This window comes from Aythya fuligula, chromosome 10 (genome assembly GCF_009819795.1).
Source record: "Aythya fuligula isolate bAytFul2 chromosome 10, bAytFul2.pri, whole genome shotgun sequence".
Classification (NCBI taxonomy): Eukaryota; Metazoa; Chordata; class Aves; order Anseriformes; family Anatidae; genus Aythya; species Aythya fuligula.
Genome location: NC_045568.1, coordinates 8,655,095 through 8,672,077, shown reverse-complemented (window position 1 = coordinate 8,672,077; position 16,983 = coordinate 8,655,095). Strand labels below are relative to the sequence as shown.

Here is a 16,983-nt window from a genome sequence, read left to right as displayed (position 1 = left end):
GCCTACACCAAAATGAGAACCATTTATGAGAATCTTCCAAACTTTGCTAGGAAACACACCGTGTCATCTCCACTGTTCTGATCCCACTGCAGTGACCTGTTTTTTGACTCAGACCCACTGCCTAAGCTTAGAAACATTTGAAACGCATTTGTTTAGAGGTAGGATTTGGCTACACAGAAAAGGTATGAGGAATAAGAATTGTTTCTCTCTCAAATAAGAAAAACTAGCATGAGAGCCAGCCTAGCTCTCTGAAGACAACTGGAATTTTGTCTGCTTTTAATAGACATTGACTTTCATTCCAAGTCTCTGCATAAAAGTGGAAGCTGAAGTTATGGACTGGTGGACTGGGATTTCAACTACATGCAGAGTGGCTCATAATAGCGTGGAATTCTGGTTGTTCCCAAGCAGTTACATTTTTTACAGAAATCTGTTTTCTGCTGTGGTTTCCCAATAGAATATTAAGAGGTAGCAAAGACTAGATTTTTTTTTTTCCCCCCTAAGAGGAGTACTTTGAGTGCATATCCCAGAAGAAATCCATTTGATTTAGGTCAGCAGTGTTACTATTTAACTGAGGCAGTTTCCATCCCTACTGCATGTTACCAGCTGAGAAAGGACTCACTAGTGTCATAAGAAAAGCTCAAGACTCTTACAGATGCCATGCCTAATCCATTTAGAAGAAGCTGAAATTCCAGTTTCACATGGTAACAGCTATTACTCTCAGGTAATAGGACTCAATTAAATCTACAGTACAGTCTTGAAGGAAAATGTTGAATTTGCCAATCCACTCACAAATCAGGTATTGAAGTTGGTGAAATATCCTAGTGTGTCACTGGGGTGCCCTTTGAATGCAGACGTGAACTGCAGATGAAATTTTGTGTCTAAAAAAATGATAAAGAGGAAATTTTGCGTCTTGCCCTAACCTGAACTTGGAGGAACACCAGTTGGATCTTCTCATGTAACTATTGATAGTTATACACTTGAATGCATGGTGTCCCACCTGGATTTATCCAGCATGCCTCATTCTACAGCATAAAGTCAGACCCTGTGATCCAATCCATTAAATCCTTGATTTCTCCGATACATGGTAGAGGAGGCAAGAAGGGTTACCATGATGCAGTTTTTCTGCTGAGACCACCAAAGTCCATGTACAAGAAACTACTGTTAGGGCAAACCTGACAACACAGAATTAACATAATAAGAACCCTGGTCGCTACTAAATGGCAGACTGGACAAAATGATCTAGAGGAGGAAAAAACAGTTCTTCTATTTTCTTTCTCCAGTCAGTCCTTCCTCTTAATCCTGCAGACGTTTTCTTGTGTTAAATACATGCCTGCTAAGGAAACAGACCTCTGATGAAAGGATAATAAATGAGCTCAATATATACTGACATTTCACGGGTTTCTGCTATGCACTGCCATAAATTTAAAGCCAATTATGTTCTGGTTAAATATTTAACACTGTAAAGCTAGCCAATTTTACATCTAGTCAAAGATAATTGAAATACCCACTTTGTCCCTTTAATAGGCAGGCAGAGCATCCACCAGATGGAAAATAACCACAGGATTTCATTGTTTGCAAGTGGGTAATGGAAATACCCTCATTCCTCAGAATTCAGGAAGATCAGCTCCGATGCTGAAAGTAGAGTTGACATACAATGTGCTGCTCTCAGTCCCTGTCCCAGAGCTACAGGACACTGCTGTCTCCCAAAACTAAACTGTATCAGCAAGCTTTTATTTGCATAGCTGCAACACTAGAGGACCCCACAAACGCACATTATGGATGAAGGTACGACAGTGATTTAAGTTGAATCCTGCAGCTCTGAAGGAAGCAACCTGTGGTTACTTTGGTTCTTTAGAGGCACTCCTTGGAAGTGATGAAATCCAGTGGTTGTGACTAAGCTTGTAAAGATTGTTCACTCAGAGTTGCTATCAAATTCATGGGGAGTGCCAGCAGGCCAAAAGCTAGTTAATGGAAGATGGCCTGAGCTGATAGCGCTAGGATAAAAATTTCAGAGTCAGTCCTCAAGATGCCATGGTGTGAGCTTTCCTCTAAAGCACCCAAATTCCTGACCACATTATGTAAGCTGGAAATGCCATGAAGGCTTTTTCTTTCCGATACAGGGAGGGAAGGACTCAAAGTATCTTTCAGATAGAGTCCCTGTGAGCAAATGAGCAAAATTTAACTCTTGGGACCACTCCATCATCTACCAGAGTTGGTATGGCATAAATTCAGAATTTAGCTATATAAATAGATTTCCTTTCCCGTATCTGTATTACTGAGTCAACACTGTCTTTCTGTTGAACTATTGCTATCTGTGGCAGCACGAGGCACCGTGTTACTGAAGATACAAAAGATAATATCCTTACCAAAAAATCTACTACAAACTGTGAAAGGCAACTCCCTGAGAAAGCATTTTTCTTTTTGTCCCTTAAGTCCCTGCTTGGATGGCTGGGGTAAGCCAGCAGACAGCAGGAGAGAAAGATTGGGCAAGATTATCACAAAAGAAGAATTCAAAATATGACAATAAGAATGCTATTTGCTTTCCAGTCCTCTGGCTTCAGCAAGACATGAGCAGGTGGTATACTACTGAGCTGTGGCAGGGATGTTACTCAGAGACTTCCTAAGACCAGTAGTTTTGCTGGGCCTGGAACCGTCTTTTCCAGTGATGCCTAAAGGGAGAAATCATGGGAGACAGAGTTAGAGCTCTGCGTCGAGGAGCCTTGCTGCCCAAATGCCCAGTTACAGAGTCAGTGCAAGGTTAAAAGAAGGCATAGGTCCTTCCCAGACACCCGAAGATCTTCACAGCAAGATTCTTGTTCTTGTACTGGCTTTCAGACTAAAGCCAACATGAACAGCTTCCCCTGACAGCATGCCTCAGAATGGGGCCATTGAGGGCCCAGAAGCTATAGTTTGTGTGAACTTTTCTGGCTTCTGCTAATGCAAATATACAGGGGAAAAGAAGAGCTGGATCCCCAGCTACAAAGGCCATGGGAAAAATATACAGGTAGCTTTCAAGAAGCTCTCCTCTCTTCTCTGCACCATGGCAGGCTTGCAAGTCTGGCACATTTCTCCTTCAGTTCTTGCTGGTTCTTTATTCTCCCCAGACAGGGCTGACAGAAAAGCAAGGAATCAGTCACTGTCCGTTTCAGCAGTTCTCTTAATACTGCAGACATGAAGTCCAGTGCAGACGCCTTTCCCACTCAGAACTGTAGAGAATACAACCTGCAGCATGACCAAGCACATGCATCCCCCCTATGCCCTCCCACTAGCACAGAATCTCAAAAATCCTCACGTGAAAGGAAAAAGCAAACTAACCAACCCCACAATAATCAAAAGCTCTGGCTGTGCCCATAGCAGAAGATCATTATGTGACTGCAGACTCCTGCTAACAAATCTCAGAGCTGTAGCCTCCTACATGAGTAGCACAAAAGCCGTAATATATAAGTTAAACCCAGACCCATAGAATGGGTTCATCCACAAACTTCCCATCTGAAAGCTGCCACAGCTGCATCTCACTTCCAAACAAGCCACAGGACCTCTAGTTTCCAGAATAATTCGTTTCTCCTTTTCACCCAGCAGTTTCTAAGACAAGCTCACCACCCAGTCTCAAGCACGTGAGTGAGTAACAACGGCTATGAAGTTTTCCAGAGGACTGCCAGGTTTCATACCGTGCTTGCAATCCCTACTGATTTTTAGCTGCTTTTCTCCTTTACAGCAGCACACCAGGTAAAACTGCCCTCTCTGTCCTGGCACTGCCTGGTGCAGGAGCAGGGCGGTTGATGCCACACTATCGTGTGCCTCACAGCTGTCTCCCGCCGGCCGCAGCATCCGCTGCTCCCGTCACGTCTGGCTCTACCTCATTGCGACACGAGGGAAACATTCCTCATGTCACCGCCCCGGGTCCCACTCAGAGCAAAAGGAAGAAGAAAGTGCCCACGTGGGCTGTGGTTTGGGCGACGCTCGTGAGCACTGCCGGAGGCAGCGGGGGGCTGGAGGTGAGCTCGTCACTCGCGGGCCTGCGGCTCTGCTGAGCTGAGCGCGCAGCGTGGTGGCAGGAAGTGATACGGGAGCAGGGGCCCGAGAGGAAACTGAATCGAGCAGCTGAGGTTAACTGCTCCGGCGTTTTATCATGTGGCATTTCCAGGGACTTTCTAAGAACCCGAGGTTGGGTTCGGCTGCCCGGTGTCAGTTAGGTCGCTTCGCACACCATGCTCCACAGCGCTAACGGCAGCGGGACGAGGGAGCAGCTGTGCTGACCACATAGCAAAACAAGGCAACATCTGCCTCTCCGGGGCTGCTGGCCCCCTTCCACCTCCCGCTCAAGGGAATCTTTGTAATGAATTGCTTCCTACAACACTCACTGAAGGTCGGGCTCGACTGCACACGAGTTTGGCTGGCATCTACCTCAGGAACAGTCCTACGTGACACAGAACTTGCACTTTCCTGCATCTGCAGTGCTACCGGAGCTGTGGGTGGTACATCTGCATGCTCTCGTGAGTGATAACTGCTATTTGTTATCTCATCTCAGAGAAGCTTAGATAGCTTTGCAGCCCTATATAGAAACCTGCCAGTGTCGTCATTCACTGCTAGGGCGCGAGCCACTAACAAGGAGCGCTGCCGTCGGGTGCGGCCAGGGAGGAGAGGGCAAGGCTATCCCGGAGGCAGGCTGGAATCAGCACTAGCATATCCCAAATGTTAGGGGCTCTTCACAGTTTTAAGTAAGACCTACATGCAGAAAGTGAATATACACTATCGTAACACAGCCAGGCGGTTTCACTCATACTGTATGAGTTTCACTCAGACTGTAACAGCAACTATCACCTCCGATAAAAGACATCTTATAAAGATAAATATATAGACTCTTCTCCCACCCCTCTTTTCTGCCTCTGCTTCTGCTCGAGTAGCCACCACCAAATTAGATGGAAGCAATGTGCTACTCCTCCTTGTGTTTCTGGAAGCCTTCCAAACACTCCTCTATTTGTAGGGTTTACCAGAAAGATTGCAGCCAGTGCTACAGCCTTGGGGGTACATGCATGGTTTGCTAGGAGCATGGTTCCACAGTTTAGCCCAGTGTAATTACAATTATCTAATTTCAAACCTTGTGTGGCAGGCGCTGAGTTCAAATTCAAGTCACTGCTTCCCTGAGGACTTCCTTCCTCAGACGTTCCTTCTCGGATCGCTAGCTGGGGCTATGAAGAGAAACACCAGAAACAAACAAAATCCCCCACATGGAATCAGTATCAGGAGACAAAATTGCAAATGCACAAAGTTGATTAAAAGCTTTTGGCTTGGCATCTATGTTATTTACATAAGACCGTGCAGTGCTGAAACTATGCTGACTTGCCACCACTTCTTGTGTCCAACTGCATTCAAGAGCATGTGCCAGTGCATGTAGTGCCTATGTGTATTCACAAGAGTCTCTGAATGGCTGTCAGAGTACATAATAAGCCCCCACATTTTCAGTCTTTTATGAGACATGAGTCCCACATCTTGAAAAACCTCCCCTTTATGCAGCTACAGAGATTTTTTTCATCCTTGAGCACACAGTTTCCTGTCCTGAAAAGCAAAACATTTTGTCCATTGAAAATTCAAATCCCAGGATCTGCTCCGTTTCTTCTGTTTTGTCTTTGCCCCCCAGAAACTCTTCAGATGTTGAACAAATTTTGAACTGAAGCATCACAATGCTTCATTAACCAAAGTGAGGATGAAATATTTTGAATCTCTATAACAAAAAAAGTCAGTGTGCAAAAAGTTTTAGCTTCGGTAAACTGGCAGTAACAAAGCAGAAAGTTTTTTCTTACAAATTGCTACATATCTCTTTTGTTTATAACACGAAACACCTAAGTTACAGCTCTGGCACACAACTTAATTAATTTAACCACAAACCCTCTATCCTATCCCTAGAATGGCAGCTACTGCAATCTGTAACGTCAGAGAATGGCCGGAAGAGTCTTTCCTGACCTCATTTGTACCCTGTCAGAGATGACAGATAGCTGTAAATGATTTCTAGAATGCTATAGATGTTTACAGGCTGGACAAATCCCTGAGCACGCTGATCTAATTAGACCTGCTTTGAGCAGTGGTTTGCACTAAAGGACCTCTGGTGGTCCCTTCCAACCTGAACTACTCTGTGGTTCTAAAAAAGGAAAGGAGCATAGGCACACACAGAACCAAGGAATCCTGGACACCTGACACAACTATTTGTATATCCTGAGAACCATCAGGATGCTCCAATCTGTTGGCTTGCTTCTGTGCATCAATAAGGTCTCAAGGAAGAATAAACTGCCAACTGAACTTATAAGGAAATGTTTCACTTAGGCTATTATTATTGAAAAATAAGAATTTCCATGGAAAAAAAAAAGATTTATTTATTTTTAATGAATCTTCTTTCAACAAAAGAAGGGAAGCTTGGTGAGGAAACCTACTCCAGCTAGCTTTATTTCAGGTATTAGCTTCTGACAACACACACGCGGGTCTTTGTGCCCTGAAAGATGCTGGGCAGCACGTGCATCACGCTGCCTGGCTGCTCCTGCTGCCTCCTCCACTGTAAACCCTACAATAACAGCGCTTCGCAGCCAAGGCTTCCCTACCACAGTTCAGACTGCATCACGGTAACAGCAGAAGCTGTGACTGAATTTATTCCTCCCCCAGAACTTCTTTGCCTGCTTTCCCTTACCAGGCTGACAGCTGAAAGGCACTGAGCACTCCTGAAGGTTAAACTTGCCTGTTTCAGATTGTACGAGGAATGCATAAATCAATACCAGAAACTCCATGAGAGTTGGAGTCCTTTGGCCTCTGCATTTGCATTCACCCACTGGAGTTCACAGCTACACATACAGGACACATCAGTTTGTACCTTTGTCCAAGACAAGGTGATAGCTGTAGGCTCCACCAGTTTAAGAAATAATTTATTTAAATTACTCTATCTTGCATCCCCTTGGAAATTCAGAGCCCTGTGTATTCACATGCCTTCTCCTGGTGACCAGGCACTTTCCACCAAGGCTCAATTCTGTATCACCTGAGGTCTTCCTCCTCTCCGAATTTCTGCCTCCCATCAAGCACCTGACCAGGTCAAACCACATCTGCAGATGAATATCCCTCATACTAGTCTCAAAGTCAGCAATATCCAGACTGTTTCCAAGCTACTTACCAAACCCTGACTTCCACTGGTCCCCAGGGACAACTAACACCAGTCTTTGTCTGCTAGTCTGCATGCAACCACCTGGATGCCAGTCCCTGACCTTGCTTTTACATGGTGAGTACACTGCCTGAAGTTGCTCTGCTCTCCCCAGTCCCTCTTCTGAGATTCAGTTCTGCAGAGGGTTTGCAAGTTTCCCTCCATTTCCATCCAAGAAACATTTGTCTGTCAAGGTCATTATCATGTCAGAAAAGTCTTTTCATCTCTCTCACATGCTGGTACTCCCTCCCTAGTGAAGATTTCCTTCCAAGCCTCCTCTGTAGCCCTCACAGACTGCACTATCCCTCTGTTTCTGCTGATCCAGCTCTTTCCATCCCAAGTGTTCCTGCAGCACTGCAGCTGTATGGCAAACCTTTGTATTCCTGCAGCAAGTGCACAGCTTAGGATTGGTCTAGAATTCTTTGTGTCAACAAATACACACTAAATAACAGTTTGTGGTTTGTCTGTTTTGTGTTTTTGTTTGTTAGTTTGTTTTGGTTGTTTGCTTGTTTTTAATCATCCCTAATGATATATAACATGCCATTAATTACTTGCAGGAGTGAATATCCTTATTGATTTAAAACTTTTTCCTTTTCTTTCAAGTCTGAAATATTCTATCTTCATCTTCTAACTACCGATTCTTACTAATCCTTTGTTTGCTGCATGTAAGAGCCTCCTGCTGGCAGGATTCAAAGTTTTGTCATTCATCAATTTTTTATTTATTTATTTATTTTTGGCTAAACTCTAAGTTTCTTCTTTTGAGGCAAACTGACATGCTAAGCAATCACTCCAGTTTGTCGGGATTCTTGGGAAGACAATCTCTCTGCTTGAGAATGGATGGGAACTCTGGTCTGACCTCCCAGCCTGGGAAGGACTGTAGAAGACTAATATGTCTTAAGTATAGCAGCTCTCCTGGGCTCCCAGGATGTTTCAAGAACTGAATCTTGGGAATGAGGTACTGGGAGGGCAGTCAGAGCTTCCCTAATGTGTTGGATTCCTGGGCCAGCTAGGCTGAATGTCATTGCCAACAGAGAGCCTGAGAACAAATGCAAGAGAAGCCTCCCTTCCAGCCTGGGCTCTGTGGATGGAGAATAAGAAAAGGACTGAATGCTGTACTCACCCACTTGCGGGGCCTCCCTCTTGGCCTTTTTCCAGCGGGAGGTTCTACCTATATTGAAAGCAATACAAAAAAAGTATTTTCAATTCTCCTATCTGCTGCACACTGTGACTAAATACACTGAACCTGCCCAAAGTGACCTCTGCATAAAGGTTTTGTGAGCCAAACAGCAGAAGGTGACTAAAGCTGGGGATGGAAGACAGTTGAGGAGGAAACACCTGCCAGACTGTGCTGGTTGTGATTATGTTGCAATGGCAAAGGAGAAACTCCAGAAGGAAGCTGCTGAACAGGCAACGACAGCACAGGAAGGCCAGAAAGTGAATTAGGACTAAGACCATGATAACTGTGACAACTAAACAACAGTGGCAAATAAAACTGAACTGAATGAGGGGCAAATTTCATTGCCTATCCTTAATCTAAGAGAGCCCTCCCTGCTTGTCCCTCTAGTAATGCTTGTAGAAGGGACAGCCAGCTTCTCTCTTCCCCCTCATAAAAGCATATAAGCCATTTACTCTCACCATTTGTCCAATTACAGTGCTCACTTTCTTGCTTCCTTTTGGCCTTCCTCGTGGTTTCTTCACCAGCAATTGTCCCCCAGCTTCCTCCTGAAAAAGAGAAAATTTAGCAGGATGATCCCCAGAATAACTTACTAGGTTGTCTCTGCTTTTCCAGATGCTGAAACAAACTAGAAGATGGGCAGCACTACCACAGCATGCCTTCCCTTCCCTTGCTCTTTACTGCCTGCTAGTATCACAGCAACCTCAGGCAGACTCTTTGGATGATGCACACTTACCCGTGGCTGCTTCTTTGGTCTTCCTCTCTTTCTCTTCAGGCCCTCAGTCAGTGGAGATGAACTAGGGTTCACTGGCCTCTCGTTGCTCATGTTGGTTCTTCCCAGTTTCCAGATGATAATTCAACACGTTATTTTCCCATGGGATGGAAAAGAAAATTTGTCTCCTCTTTCTTTCCCAATCTTGTTACAGATTCTCTTCCACCTGCAAGTCTAGAATGATGAGAAAGAATCAGGTATGACAGCTTGCTATTGTTTTTATCAGCTGGGAGAGCCTGGGACCCAGCAGACATCCAGAAGCATAATTATGTTTTATAAACCTTAATGGACCATTCTTTTTCACAGCCCATTCCTCAGCTTTCTGAGGTTCTTAGCTGAAGGAGCTGATTGCTCCAGGTGCGTAAGCATGTTGATAACTGCATCCACCTTTCTCTCATTAGCCAGCTTTATCCAAGCTGACAAGATGATGTCTTCAGCTCCCTGAACTCCCCTCTTTAGAGGCTTCCCTTGTCTGAGGAGGAAGGGGGTGGGAGACAAAATGGTGATAGCGAGTTATAAACACCACAGTCAAGGGTAAAGCTTCAGTTAGAGCTCCTATATTATCAGATACCAAAGCTAATCCTAAGAACCAAATCCACAGCAAAGAGAGCCCTATACCAGAATACGTGAGAGTATGTATAGATGAACTCAGCCCTAGAGCTGTCCCTCTAGAGTTTGTTCCCCATCACCAATTGAACAGGCACCGTCTGGACCACAGGAGTGACAGCCTGACCCTATCTCAGCATACAGCCTCTGGTCCTGCACAAGACTCACTATTTCCTATAGGGTGGAAGAAGTCACCCAGACATGGATTTTGCTTGGTCCTGAGCACTGGTTTGTCTAACACAAGTTCCGTATGAGCAGGATCACCAGTCCCCATGCCCTACTTAGTGCCTGCTGTGGTTGGAACAAGCCCTGATCTGACTTGTTTGCTCTAAGAAATAACCAAGATCATGAGCTGTTGAGGGTACATAGGAAACCAATGGCTTTCCTTGCTTCTGCTTGAGGTTGCAAGTTCCTCTGGTGTTGCTGCCAGAGAAGGTGGCAGTCTGACTGTAAGGCTTTACAGCCTCACATCCCAGAGCAGGAACAGGAGGGAAGAGATCTTGACCAAAAGCTCAGCTGGCACTTTACAGGATGTGGAGTCATTTGTCTTCCTTGCATTTGAAGTAAACCCCAGCCAGTGATTTGTGTACAGCTCCCATTTTGCTGATCTGCTTGGAAAATGCATGTACAACCTCCACCAGACCTTAGGCTTCCCTTTCTTCTTGCACAGAAGGAGGAAGGGCTCAAGAAGGTGTGAGGCACTGAGGGAACTGAGCCTGGCTAGACAGGGCTTGGCAGAGCTGCCTGAATTCTCTTTTGTCTGTAATTCTTACCACAAAACAAATATCTGAGAACAGTGTGATTGGGAAAGCAACATCATTGTCTGCTTAGGAAAGCAGGGATATGAACATGAACAATGCATTTCTACCTTCTGTGTGAAGCACATGTCTTCTCCTCTCATCTAGAGGTTGCAAGTCTAATCTGACTTGCCTGTAGAAGCTCTTTTACTCCCACCTGAGAACCATTTTTGCAGCTGTTTCTTCTACCTGGTTCATTTCTCCTTCCTCACTTTAACAACATCCTTAAATAGCTCTGTAACGATGCATGGGGCTTTGTCCCATCGGCCTTGAGTGCTGCTGGGTGCCCAAGTCCCTCCAGCAGGCTCCGCCTGAGGTGGTAAGGGCATCAAGGTAAGTATGGGCACAGCAACCCCATGTAGAAGAGTGGCTATTTCCAAATTAATGGTGGAGGGCAGGAGCTGCCTTCAGTTCCAGTTGACACACAAGCTAGTGAACCCCTGGAAGTCCTTTTGGGTATGCTGCTGGGACCCAGCTTGTAGAGGCTGCTGCACTCAGCTTTTCTATCAAAACCTCTTATCAGAGAGTGATGGAAAGACCGTAGCTCAGTTCTGAGTTCAGGCTGCATCTGGAGGGTAGACAGTTAGGAAAAAAAACATTTCTTTGTACTTGCAAGCCATGCACAGTTGCCATCAAGTCTCTCAGACGAACATGAAACACTTCTGCAGTCTCTTTCAGAGAGGAGCTGTGCTTTTAGAAACCGCTGCTGGAGCTCTGTAGTTTGATCAGATGCTCATGTTACAAAGGTACAACAAACATTCTGCCCTCTGGTCCTACTGTTTTCTGCTTTGCCAGCTTGTGCCAGTCACACCTAGGCCTCAAATGGCCTCGTGCTGGTGCTGACACCTGGGAGGGAGTCCCAGCAGTACAGTGACCCCAGACTGCCCAAGGAGCTGAGGACCCTCGGCACCTCCTCCCAAGGGCAGCTCAGAGGTGGCCATGGCTGAGGTAGAGCCCAGGGTGCTGTGTGGGTGGTTTGATGCCTCCTGAGCCCGTCTTCCCCTGCTGTCTGCAGACAGGGAGCAGACACTGCCATAAGAACAGACAAGCGTGGAAGTGCCGTCCTCACCAGTGCACTGAGAGGGGATTAGGCTGCTCTGACACGGCTTCTACCTCTGGATCACAGTCATTTGAAAGCAGGCTCAGTGCCTCTTTGAATTCAGGTTGTAATGCTAACGTGTGGAAAAGTTACGCAGGAAACAAACACGTCCTTGGGAAATATCAGATGTGCATTTTGGCCCCCATTTATCCAGGTATTGCCAAAGCACGAGGGGCAGGATGAATGATGGGGTATGGCAGGTATCGTCAAAGATAACACACGGAGTTGCATCTGGATGATTTAACGGCGCTGTGCTGATAGGACACTTAAGTGTTTTGGTTATTTATTTTTCTGTACTGTCTGCTTGGTCGCTTCACACTGCAGAATCTGGAAACATCACTGGCAGAGGCAGCAAAAAACCTGCCAGCCTTTGTGCTATGTTTTAACAAAACATATGCGGTCATGACAGACACCAAAGCCATTGCTCTTAGTGACACAGCCTCTCTCAAGAGTTTGCTCTAACTGAAGCCTGCATTAAATCAAAGTTTTACGTGACAATAATCAAGTGGGAGCAACCACTGTGTGCAGAATTATTTGTTCCCCAGGTGCAAAGAAAGTCAGTTCTTGCATGATGATCATTTTCTAAACCATGCTAGACTGATGAACTCTGCAATGCCTTTCCTATACTGGCAAGCCTTCCACAGACTGGACACAAACATATAGAGGCTGCTGGGAAATACCAGTGTCTTTGCATAGGTCTCCCTTCTGTCACCCACCAGGTACACACTTCTTGGAGCCTGGTGCAGAAGGAGAAAAACACAAGCAAAACGATCCTAGTATCAGTCCTTTTAGCTTTTGTATGCTTTACGTGACTCAATGTAGAGGAACGTACAAAGGAAAAGCACACACTGCGGTTCTACTTCAAACTTTTCAGTGATAGCTTTACATATATATATAGATAGATAGATAGATGTGTAAACACATCAATATTGACTCCCACTGACCAAACACCAAGCATGTTTCTAGGGTTACTGTGCTCACTACTAGAGTGCAGCCAGCAAGGCTGAAATCCATCCTATACACCATCCATAAGGGATGATGTATAAATCCAAAAAAAGAAACTCTAAAAAAAATAATCTAAAAAAAAAAGCCATCCAAGTGTCCGTGTGCCTTAGGTTTTCTTCATGTCAGCTGTGTATGCAGCTTTGAAAATGATGCAGATATGTGAAAACATGATGTTGGCAGTATTCAGACCCATAAGCTGTGGAGCCCTCTCCTGAAACGAAGCACCTCATGGCCCAGAAGCATTCCCCGGCACCTGGCAGAGGACCAGTGATACTGATTGCCTAATGCTTTGCACCCAACTTACGTGTTAAGTTGTAGGAATCCAGTTTTTCTACCATACACACGTTCTCAGGAGAGAAAAACTCCTCCTGATGGCAATGCAGTTGTAGACTAACAGAGTACTGAGTAATGTACCTGAGGGTCTTTTCCCTTTCTAATTACTACAGAGGGAGCTGGCCTGCTGACTTCGACAGGAAAATTAAATGGCAGATCCCCTTCCCCTTGATTCCTTGGGGATGATAAACTGTTGGCTATGTCCTTGGGAGAAATGCCATATGACACGGGGATGCTTGGGGGTTTTAGTGCGATGCCTCAAGCTGTGAGCATGATTCACGGCAAATGCTGCCAGCGAATGAGCGTCTAGCTGCAGTGCCCACATACAAAATACAAAGCTTAAAGCCTTTTTCAAAGCATAATGAGAGTGTGATTATGAGACCCTTCATTGTAGACTTAACACTGCTGCTGTCTCTAAAATAATAGGAAAAACCATCCACAAAGCACGGCTCCCACTTAGTGGCACAGCGCTATTGTTCTGCTGTCACATGTGACAAAGCGAAGCCAGTGTTACTTCACTGACAGCAGCGTGGCCACTCTTTGGTCCCTCTGGTGCAGGAGGGAGGGAAGAATTTGGCCTGAGCCCCGCATCAAGCAGAGGAGGATAACAGGCTGTTAGCAAAGACATCTAAAGAAGGGGACTAAGAAGGCAGGGCGGAGAGAAACCTTTCATTCCAATAACCGTAGCAGTAACGATCTGTGCTCGCATTATGAGAAATTACTTTCACCTTCCGAGAAATCAAATGCTCACGTCTTTTCAGATCTCGCAGCAGATCAAGAAATACCACAGCTTGTCATGTTTCTCCATGGACTTTTCTACCAGGCAGGCAGGACAGCCAAGTGCTGCAGCATCTCCCTGGGGAAAGGGCAGTGGCAATAACGCACTGGCAAGCAAGTCTTATCTGGCAGATTTTTCTGTGGAAATGAGGAACTTCTGGGCTACTAAATCAAGCTTGTGGCAACAGCAGGTAACTGTCATAGTCACATAAATCACATCTAAAACACAAATAACCTCTGTAGGTTATTTCCCTAACTGTTTTGGGTGTCTGGTCTAAGCCTTCTTTGGTCTTATGCTTTAAAGCCCGCTATTTTCCATTTTAATGGCCAATTTGTGTCATTTATTCTCGCATCAACAGTCCTTCAGCAGCAGTATTTCTCTCTCCTCCATTTTTAAGCCCACTCAACCAGATGTATTTTCACAGATGAACCAGATCTCCTCCATCTTGAGAGGCTGAACAAGTAAAATCTTCCAGTTTCTCTGCATGTGATTGTTTCTCCTGATAATTTTGGTTGTCATTTTCATCTTTTCCAACCTGAGCTCAACACTTCTGAATATGAAAAGATTCTTACTCAAAAACATTTCCACTGAGGACAGCTGACTAACTTAACCACTCACCTATCTGAGAAGCATGGGCAGGACAGTTCAGTGGAAGGGGAAAAAAAAATCAGCTCCTGTGTAATGTTATTAGCATGAATTTCCAGACTGATTCGACCAGCAAGCCATTCCACCACCTCCTCCAGCATATCTTGACTGCTAAAATATCCAGCTCAGAAGACAGAAAGTATTTAAACTTACAGAGGACAACAAATACAGGAACCATACAGGCTTCCATGCTTCACATCAGTGCTAGAGACCAGCTCAAGGCATGAACGGGAACTTCTGTATTTCTGTCTAAAGTTACATTTCCGACTTCATTACAGATTTCTCTTTGCAGCCCTAATGAAAGTGCCTTCATGTGTTTCAGTTCCGCACCCACAAAATGGTGCGTAGTTCCCTGCCTGCTAGATATGCTGGCAATGAGGATGAAGGGAAAAACCTGAGTAACGCAGGAAGAGGCCCCCCGGTGCCTGTTCTTCTGGGACAGCCAGCAAGCAAGGCAGGTGCTTCCAGCTGGAATAAGAGCTTATGGGCTTAAGACCTATGTACTATGAGACAGTATCAGAAGATTTTTTTCATATTACAGGCACACATAGCCACATGAGAAGAGGGTTGTTGATAACCAAGATTCAGGCAATGATGCAGACATGGACAGTCTCTGTTCCCCATTTCTCAGATCCGAAGTATCCATCCTCAGCACAGTGTCAGCACGTTGCAAGAGGGTATTCATAAAGAACCTATGCTTTCTGCAGTGCCTGCCTTCTCTGTCCAGATACTTGAGCCAGATACTACCCTGAGAGGCACCTTGACTGCCCTAATCCATACCACAACAAATCACAGAAATACCACCAAGCTCTGTCGTAGCTAGCCTAAAAAGTCTCATTCCTTCCTCTGAAAAGTGGGGCCTGTGGAGTGAGTCAGGCCACATGTGACACCCTAGCTGCACTGTGGGCCCGTCCGCTCACATCCCTCAGCCTTGCCCTGAGGGATGCTGCACAGCTTCATAGTGGAAGGCCTGGCATCAGCCCTGCCTCAGGGCCGTCAGTCTCAAAGCCGTGGCAAGAAGCCACGGGCATGGCAGGCAGAGCAAGGAGGCAGTTAAACCAGCCCAGAGAGGACACAGAAAGCACAGCTGGATACCAAGAGCAGACAAGAACAAGTGGCCTGGAGCCTGGTCCTGCCTCTGATCCTGAGCGAGTCTTCCCGTACTTCCAGCATGATTCCATAATCTTACAGACAGAAAATGTGAAGTATTAGCGCTTGCCCTCAGCCTGAGGTGGAAGGACTGAGGACCTTCCCATTTGTAGAACAACACCAAGAACCTCCAGCAGGAGAGAGCAGGGCACGGCACTATCGACTCGCTGATGTGCCGTTCAGGAGCACAAGGGAGAGGCTGTCACAACTGAAGAAATACAGCCCAGGATTAGCCACATCCTGCTGAGCACCAAAACAGACCTCCACCCTCTTTCCCCAGGAAGCTGAAGGCTCGTGGGACTGATTTGACCCCAAGCTGCAGTTCCCTGCCCTGGGACCCCGGCACAGAGCAGCACCTGAGCATGAGCTGGGGCTCTGCAGAGGTGCTGCACGCTGCTCTCACACAGTCCCAAACCAGGCAGGTAGGGGATACAGGACCCAGCTTGCTGTCTCCATCGAAGGAAACATGTACCAAAATCAAGACCCCAAGTCTTGAGGCCAGGCCTAAAGCCTTAAATGCACCTCCAGCACTTCTCCCAAAGCTATCAAGCTACAGTGACACTTAATGCCTCCGTGCTGATTGTAGATCCCCTAACACTACACACGAGGAACACGTAAAGATGCTGCCTTAGAGAATTTGTCCAAAGCCCCAAATGTTCACTAAAGCATTCTCCTGTCTCTTAAAGTTTCTGTCCAGACCCTAGCACCAAAAAATAATAATAATAAAAAAAGCTCCCAAGACATGCAGGGTCAAAACAGTGGAGAAAAACAGCAGTATTTACAGGGAAGTAGGAAGGTAAGGAGAAAAGCGTGGTTCCTGAAATAAAAATCAAATCACAGTCATGTCTTATTTGAGATAGCATCAAGCCTCACTACTCTGCAGAATTACTATCATGTTCAGTTTGGCTACTGACAGCCAAAAAACACTGTCCACATGCACAAAACCAGGAAATAGCCCTCTGCGTTTCCTGGCAAGGAGAGGCGTTTCGGCAACCCAAAACAGGGATACACGAGGCAAGCAAGTGCCGTGCCTTAACCTACTTTCAAACAAGGTCTCAATTAGCAAGATTATTAATCCCCGTGGCTGAACAAACCCCAGTGTCTTGCAGAGGAGCTCTGCATACACGTTTGAAACACAGGCTTGCTGATGCGGTAGGAAAGGAACGCGATTACCTGGTGAGAAGTTGGGCAGCGCCACTTGACCTGGCCCCAGCAGACCTAGCAATGAAGACAGGAGAGAAAGACAGAGGTATCCAGCAGTGACACCCCTTCTGCACAGGAGAGAAGCAGCTAACCGAAGCCTCTGCACACATTCATTTCAGGAGCCGTACACCGAGCCGAACGCTATTTATTGCGCTCCCAGTTAGTGATATGGAAAGCAGCGTGAGCACTGCCAGCGCTCTCCTTCTGATGGCAGTCCTGAGCACTGACAGCAAGTGAAACCCAGC

General features: G+C 45.9%; 1 protein-coding gene across 1 annotated transcript; it reads right to left on the bottom strand.

Annotated features, from left to right (window-relative positions):
- Positions 1 to 2,583: 2,583 nt before the first annotated feature.
- Positions 2,584 to 16,757, bottom strand: LOC116493102 (high mobility group protein HMGI-C-like). Its single transcript, XM_032194244.1, has 6 exons — positions 16,709 to 16,757; positions 9,088 to 9,297; positions 8,813 to 8,899; positions 8,298 to 8,345; positions 5,099 to 5,189; positions 2,584 to 2,669 (listed from the first exon to the last, which is right to left on the bottom strand). The coding sequence occupies exons 2-6, from the start codon at positions 9,175 to 9,177 to the stop codon at positions 2,584 to 2,586; spliced, it is 402 nt and encodes a 133-aa protein (XP_032050135.1). The 5' UTR covers positions 9,178 to 9,297; positions 16,709 to 16,757.
- Positions 16,758 to 16,983: the final 226 nt, after the last annotated feature.

Excerpts from the sequence above, each read along its gene's own strand:
- LOC116493102 (XM_032194244.1), bottom strand. The coding sequence starts at position 9,177 with ATGAGCAACGAGAGGCCAGTGAACCCTAGTTCATCTCCACTGACTGAG. Across the intron at positions 8,900-9,087 it reads GACCAAAGAAGCAGCCACGG|GAGGAAGCTGGGGGACAATT; the intron begins GTAAGTGTGCAT and ends TCTCTTTTTCAG. Across the intron at positions 5,190-8,297 it reads GAGGGAGGCCCCGCAAGTGG|CCCCAGCTAGCGATCCGAGA; the intron begins GTGAGTACAGCA and ends TTCTCTTCATAG.